Source organism: Aythya fuligula, chromosome 20 (assembly GCF_009819795.1).
Source record: "Aythya fuligula isolate bAytFul2 chromosome 20, bAytFul2.pri, whole genome shotgun sequence".
Classification (NCBI taxonomy): Eukaryota; Metazoa; Chordata; class Aves; order Anseriformes; family Anatidae; genus Aythya; species Aythya fuligula.
In genome coordinates, this window is record NC_045578.1 from 8,587,922 (window position 1) to 8,595,529 (window position 7,608).

A 7,608-nucleotide genomic window follows, 5' to 3' on the forward strand; every position below is an offset into this window, starting at 1 on the left:
AAGGCTCAGGGAGGATGGGGAGGGAGTCTTGTTGCTGGCATGTACGGGTGTGTTTCCAGCCAGGCATTCAGCACCAGCAGTGCAGAGAAAAATATGTGCTTGGGCTTTCAGCGGGAAACAACAAAAAAATGCTTTCCGTTTCTTTCAGCTGGAAAGTGGTGCCAGGAGCTGCTGCTTCAGAGAGTCTGAAGTCGGTATTTGAATGCGCGCGTGCACCTCTGTGCATCAAAAACAATGCACAAATAAAACACACGGCAAGGAGGCAGGGCTGCTGCTGGCTGTCACTGCTCAGGGAACATGGGGGTGCTGTGGAAATCTTCCTGTGTGCATCTTTGAGACAAAACCAAAAAAAAACGACATAAAAGGACATTTGCTCGTGTAAAAACGGATCTGTTTCTCCTGGTTTCAAAGCGCCCATTGCAGCATGTGCCGGTTTTTCTGGAGTCCCAGCAGAGAAGGAACACCTCCAGAAAACGCTGAGGGTACACCACCGAGGTACACCCTGCCTGTGCTGTGTTTACCAAGATGCTGTCAGCTGGGGCCTGCGGACAGCAGATGCGTTAGTGAAGCTGAGGTGGCTGCCAGACCTTCCTCGCTTCTTTTTTGTGATTTGCCAAACCCTCAGCTGGCTGCAGGGCAGGTATTGAGGCAGGCAGCAGCTCCGAAAGCTGAGCAGTGGCGTGTTGAGAAGTCCTGCTGGGGCAGCAGATAACCAGTGTGATTTTTTTGTTGTGCTGTGATTGCCCGTAGGTGCCCAAAAGCCCTGGCTTGAGCTGGAGGGAAGGGCACGGATGCTGCTGCCCCCTGGGAGCGTCCGGGGAACCCCAGACACAAAGCTGCTGGGTTTGGTTTTGTTGTTTATTGAAGACAGGCCTTTGTGCAGCAGTAATGGAAAATCCTATTTCTGTACCAAGAAAAGCTTCGCTCCCATGGTTGTTGTTACTGGCAGGCGCAGTCCCTTTGGTGTTTATGGAAAAGGATTTACTGGGGAGGCCTGGATGGCGAGCAGGCTCCATCTGCTTTTGTTCTACCCCCAGTGCCTCCCCCCGTGCCCCCCACATCCCCTCCTTCCAGGCTCGGCCCCCTCCTGCAGCGGGCAGTGCCGGTGCCCCCGCTGTTGCCCTGTTTGCTCTGTAGCAGGGCAGGGCCCTGCCTGGCCCCTTCCTCCTGCCCTGGGGGGGCTCAGCCCTGTGCTGTTCCCCCCAGCAGCACAGTCTGGGCACTGCAGGAGGGTTAAAGGGAGCTGCTTTAATGCGTGTAATTACACAGATGTGCTCGAGACGTGTCCTACTGAATTCCTGCCCCAGTGACGAGGAAGGAGTTCCTTAGGATGCTGCCTCAGTTGGGGTGGATCCTGATCTCGCAGCAGGGTTCAGCGCACACCCACAGTCTTCCCAAGGGTACCTCGCCTGCCATCGAGCCCCATGGCAGTGCTTCAAACTGAAAACGTGAGCGTGCTGCTGTTTGGAAGAGGGTGAAATTGGTATTTGGCAGCGAGGCCGTGCTGGGTAAGGATGAGGTAGGAGTGTGAAATTTGTAAATGGAACTGGAAGGGGGAACGTAGGCATTGCTGGCGTGTAAGAGGGCAAAAAGCTTGACTTCTTAACTTGAAAGCACGCAGGGCTTGCACAGTGCTGTAAATGCTGCAGCCGTTCCCTTTCCACACTCAGGACAAGCCCTCTGCCAGCCGGCTCTCGTTTGGCTCTCGGGGTTCCCATCCTGAAGGCCGTACCGACGTGGGTTTCAGGCCCTGACCGCCTGAGGTCATTAATGCAGCTGCTGAGAGTAGCTCCTGCTTTAGCCTTAGTCCTGGCAGCTGGCTGAATTTTGTTTTCTTGCCTTTCAGTCCTTCCAAGGAAGCCAAGGACGAGCGTACCTCTTCAATTCAGTGTGAGTACTGCTCCATGGGGTCACCTCCGCGTCTCTCGGGGTGGATTTAAGAAAACCCTCGTGAAGACGTACAGAAAACCGTTGTTTTAGGAAACCTCTAAGATTTGGGAGCTTGCTGGAAGTGGTTGGAGAAGGAGGCAAGAAATAGCACTGATTCATGTTTGATTTTATGTTCAAGTTTCAGATAAGCAGCTAGGAAGAGGTGGTTTTTTCATCATCAGATTGAGGAATTAGAGCTAACATGACTCATTCTCTTCTTAGAGAACACAGTTGAGCCGAAGAGCCCAGGTTTTATAAATGCAGAGAGTATGTAATATCTGAATGTGAATTTTAGAGCTAGCATAAAAACTGACTATAATTTTCCCAGTCACTGAAAATCGTTTGGGTACGATCACTGTTGGGATGTCTTTCAGAAGAAGTGCTGATTTCAGTTCCATTTCCCCAAGTTCCATTTGGGAAAGTAAAAGTTACAATTTTAGCAATTTGAAAATGAAAATCTTTCTCAAATGCATCATTAGCGCAATTTACTACTGCGTTATTAATCTTCCTTTCAAAACTTTGTAGAATTTTCAGTCGAACAAAAACTCCATTTTACCTTTTCATTCTGATCTGGAGCTGCACGAGGTCTTTGTTTGGGAGCAGCTGTGGGACTCGGTATTCTCAATTTCCTGCTTACGTTCTCAAATACTGCAGTAAAGTTGCCGTCAGCTTCGTTGTAGTGACGTGCAGTGGAAGATGCACTAACAGAGAGCTTCTCTCCTTTCTTCCAGAGTTAACGTGGGCTGTGGCCCCGCAGAGGAGCGGGTGTTATTAACAGGATTACATGCAGTTGCAGACATTTACTGTGAAAACTGCAAAACCACACTGGGTTGGAAATATGTGAGTATCAGTACGGTTTGGTTTTCCTGGGACTGTCTTCCCTCCAGCCCTTTGTGAAGGTGTGCGTGTGGCATAACGTGGTCCTGGGGAACAAACGTTGACTTGGGAACCGGAAATGTGGATCCTGGGCTGCAGCCACATCTTCTTGTCCTTTCCACATTCCCGTTTTCACTCCTGTCCTTTGTTTGTTTTCTCCATTTAGAGCATGAGCTCTCTGCGGCTAATGTGTTGCCTTACTAAGAGCAGGAACTGCAGGCTTGGTTTTGGTGGGTGTCCCTTGGTGACACACAACATAAAATTCAGTCAGTTCTGTGGTTCGTGTTGTCTTTTTTCCCAGACCCTCTCAGAATAATGGAGTGATCCATCCAGCGCTGGTCCTGTGTCCTTCCCACTGGAAATGCTATTGAACACGACTTGATCTGTTTGCTGTCTCTTGCTCTCTATAAATTCAATTACCTTCAAATAAAGCCTTGTGCTACGTTCTCATTTCTGCTTCAGGAGGCACGCAGCGTACTTGTTTGTCAAAACATTTTGAGCAGTATCTAAACAAAACATTTATTGTGTCTGTGGTCTCTGGACAGAAATACTCTTTAAAAGCCAGTTAAAAGGCTATAAAAAGTACAGCATCAAAAATTGATGCAGTAGGAATCCGTGCAGAAGCACAGCATGGATCTCACAAATGGAGAAGGACACTAAGTACGTAAATGGAGTTTATTGTGGAACAAAACACGGAATTTCATAAACGGAGCAGTGAGCTCAGGTCTCTCCTGCAGCAGAATCACAGCCTCGCTGATGTGTTCCAGGCACGCAAGCAGCACGCCTGAGCAGAGCTGAACTGCCTTGGAGGGGGCAACCGAAAGGCATCAGTGGAGTCCCGTTGGCTTGTTCCCAATGGTGGTGCCTTTACAGCAGGTTTCATCAGGGGAGCTCAGCATTTCCAACAAGCACTAATAAATCCTCAGCCCACCCTAGAGAGAGGCAGGTTTTAATAGTTGAAGGAGCGGTTGCTGTTAGCCTGCAGAAAGCTACACATTTGCATGGTGCCAGTGCCTTTTTTCAGGCTCTGAAGGTAGCCAGAGTGTAGGTTTAAAATTCTTCCCAAAGGAATTTTCATCAATGCCCCCAGGAGGTCCTGCGGCCTGACTGTTTCACAAGTCTCCCTCCCAGGCTAGGATTGCACCAGCATCCTGGGATCTGTAACCGTGACTTTACCTTCCATATCGATCTCTTTCTTTCTCCTTTTTTTTTAGGAACACGCTTTTGAAAGCAGCCAGAAGTATAAAGAAGGCAAATACATCATTGAACTAGCTCACATGATCAAGGATAACGGCTGGGATTGAATGGGAAGAGCCCAGCCCTACCAGCGTGTAAGAGAATGCCATCCAACCGAACATTATATCCAAGAGTGAGAGAGTGACTGAACGCTTGGTTCCATGCATTTAGAGGCTCTGCAATCTGGGAGCATCTTCACACCCTTCTCCATCTTTATTGGTGACTGGCCTCTAAATTTCTGTCTCTCTGTCTCTTTGCTTTGTATCTGTTTGTGAGTTGACCCTGGCTGCTTCTCTCTCTGTTCTGGCGTTGGCTAAGAGAATGCACCGAATGCCCGACAGCCATTCCATGTTGACGAATGCTTACGTACAAACTGAAGTTGGCTCTGTGGTGGCAGGCTAGCAGCAGGTCTCGGTGCGGGAGGAAGACCTGAGTTTTGGGCAGGAGGAGGTGATAGGGGGTGGGGAGTGGGCCCACAGGGAAGTCATCGGGAGCGAAGCTGTAACTTCTCCTTTAAGTCCTGGTTAACCAAGGCTTGAAACTATCTACTTGTCTAAACGGACAGAAAAATACCTCACGGCTGCGTTCTCTCCGAATCGTAAAACCGCTGCTCCGCCGAGGGAGCTTTGGTCTAAGCCGGCTGAGCACAAGTCCTGAGCAGTTCCCCTCTGCAGGCTACTTGTGGATCTGTGTTTTGTTTGCCGTTCATGAACTCGTTGTTGGGGGGAGGAAGGCTGGAGAGGTTCCCCGCCTCTCCTTTTCCTCTCTGTTGCAGAGGAGGTAGGCCAAACATCCCAACCGAGCACGGCTGTGGGAGCACCCTCACAGCTGGAGAAACCAAATCCTGACTCTTGAGCCCTTCAGAGAGGAGGAGAAAACCACTTCAGGCATAGGGAGGCTGGAACTGCAGCTCAGAAAATACAACAGGAAAAAAAAAAAAAGGCGCATGCTAGGCAAGAAAGAAGAAATTAGGTAGGGGAGGATGGGGACAAACGTAGTAAGGCAGGGTACCCCTTGACTTCTGAGCCTCCGCTGAACCTCCTTGGAGGTCTTTTACCAGTGGTTCACAAATGCAAGCAGGAAAATGCTGCTATGAGTATCTTCTTTTTAAATCCCAGGCCCCAGCCATCGGCTCTGCTCTTGGAGCCTGTCAGAGAAATGATGTGAGAGTGGAGAGAGGAGGGAGCAGAGGACCCCGACAGTTGTAGCAGTATTGCACAGGTGGATATTTCAAGCCATGAGGTATCCCCCCCAAAACCTTCCCCCCTTTTTCCCACTCCCAGAAGCCTGTTGGAGGTACAGGGGAGATGGGAAAGAAAAAAGAACTCAAATATCTGCCCCCTGGAGTTGTCTGTGCTTGGAGTTTAAATGGGAGGGGTGGATGTGGATGTGGTAACTGCAAGGGACAAGCCCTTCTTGTTTTATTTTTTTTTTTCCTATTAATCAGTGTGGACCTTCCCGAGGTGGCTGGTGGGGAAGGAGCATCGTGTGCGAGAGGGGAGCTGCGTTAGGCATAAGCCAATGTGAAGTTTGCTCTGCAACAGTCCAGCCAGTATCTGGTGCATAACTCAAGACTATTTAACTGAATTAGTTTTATCTCTCTGAGTGAATTTCCTTTTTGTTTGTGGAATTCTTTCAAGTAGGTTAATCCACTGGGGGGAAATCTTTCTTAATCCAGAAGGAAAGAGTATTGTGCGGGGGTTTGTAACTCCTTACGAAACCCAAGCTCCGGCGCTGTAATCTCCTGTCGCTTGCCCCCACCCCCAGGATCTCTGAGCTGGGGATCAGGGCGGAGGGGCTGGCCACAAAATAACTCGCTGTTAAACAAAGGGGATGTGAACAGAGATGCTGCTTGGGATCGGGATCCAACTTCACACATCAGATCCTTGTGCTGAAGCCCAAACCCAAGGGCCCATTGAAGCAGAGGCTGTTTGTTCCCATGAACCTTGTGGCAGGGCGTTGTTACAGCTCGCAGAGGGAAGGCAGCAGAGGTTGGCTGCAGCTCCTGCAGTGGGTGGAAGTAGCTCGCTTTGTGGGCCTTTGGCCTTTCTGTTGTGGCTGTGTAGCTTCAGCTTTCATTTCTGATAGTCTCTGCTTCCATCATCCACGTTCCCATAAGTGACAAAAATCTTGGAAAAATCAAAACCTGTGCAGTGCCCACTTGCGTGGTGACACTGGCACTGGCCTGATCCCATTTTGCTGTCCTTTGGTGATTGATCCAGGACAATTTATTGGGTCTGGGCTAGCGAGAAGTAATTTGTATTCTTTGAAGAGCTCTTGGTTCCCCCAGACACACAGCGTTTAAAGGGGTCTGTTTGTACCTGGGAGAAGTAAGAGATAACCCCAAATTGTTAATATGAGGTTGAAAAAAAAAAACAACAAAAACGTGCCCAAGCTCTTGATTTTATGTTGATAAAAACATAAAAACAAAACCACGTAGGCGATAACGATCACCTATAGCAAAGATCCCAGATAGAAATGTTCTTGTCCCTATATTTGGGACAAGAAAGGATGATGTTAAACCAGATCAGGCTGTTTTTAACTGTTCACAGGGGTTACACTTTTAATGGCAACCGGTCTCAGCTTGAATATGGCAAGATCTTAATCTGCTTTTAATTGGCTTTGTCTCATCAGCATCCACAGATTTACAGTTGCTGAGAATCTGGCCTCAAGTCCTGATGTGAAAAAACGTGTGTGCCTTGTGAGCGCACACAGCGCAGAGTTATCTCTAGTCCGACTTTTCAGGGAGATAAGAAAAAACTGGCCTGCGAGGCTCGTTTGAGGCTTGTTCTCTGCTATGTGTCCACCAGCTGTGAAGTCCTTCCTGGGCTGCTCATCCCCTGCCACGTGCTGAGGTAGACACAAGACGATGCAGGGCGCTGGTGAGCAGTGGGACGGTGAGGTCTGTGTGCTGGTGGGTGTCACAGCACGGCCCAAATCGCTGCCTTGTAGAGCTGCGTGTTCAGAGCATAACCAAAGACCCTCGCTGTCTGCATCCCCCTGGCGTGTGAGCCAGCTGTAGCCAGGTCCTTCCCATCTGGGCACATCAGGGTGGGACTTTTGTCTCCGAGCCGGAGATGTGGCCACAGAAATCACCTCTTTTGGCACCGAGCACTGGCGGTGCTGCTCCCTGGGGCTCCGAAAACCCCCGGAGCAGCCACTTCTGCCCCAATCCATGTGGCAGCCCCGTCTCTGGCAAGCTGCGAGCGCCCTCGGGTTTACATCACCCCAGGCTACCCCAAAGCTCAGACTTCAGTCAGTTTTAAATTTCTTGTGCTCTGGTGGATTATCTGGCGTGAAATCCTGGTCCCTGTAATAAATATTCAGATGATAATATATACAAAACAGAAAAAAAAAAAAAAAAGAAAAAAAAAAACACATTATCTTGTGAGATATACTTTTGTAAATAATATTTAATTTTTTTAAAAAAATAATATATTTGGTGCTGTTTTCTCAGAGCCCCTCCCTGAGAGCACTTTGTTTGTTGTTTATAGATGATACTGTTTCCTTCTGTATTTGTTGGAAAACATTGTCGAAAGGGAAACAAAAATCACAGTAGATGTCCTC

The 7,608-nt window shown here is 48.9% G+C and overlaps 1 protein-coding gene across 1 annotated transcript in view; it reads left to right on the top strand.

Annotated features, from left to right (window-relative positions):
* The window catches only part of YPEL2 (yippee like 2), a 28,913-nt gene extending 21,508 nt beyond the window's left edge, over positions 1-7,405 (top strand). Inside the window, exons 3-5 of the mRNA XM_032200775.1 lie at positions 1,847-1,890; positions 2,661-2,769; positions 4,020-7,405. Of these exons, the coding sequence (XP_032056666.1) occupies positions 1,847-1,890; positions 2,661-2,769; positions 4,020-4,109 (243 nt within the window). The 3' untranslated portion in view covers positions 4,110-7,405. The remainder of the gene's footprint in view (positions 1-1,846; positions 1,891-2,660; positions 2,770-4,019) is intronic.
* The last annotated feature ends 203 nt before the right edge of the window (positions 7,406-7,608 follow it).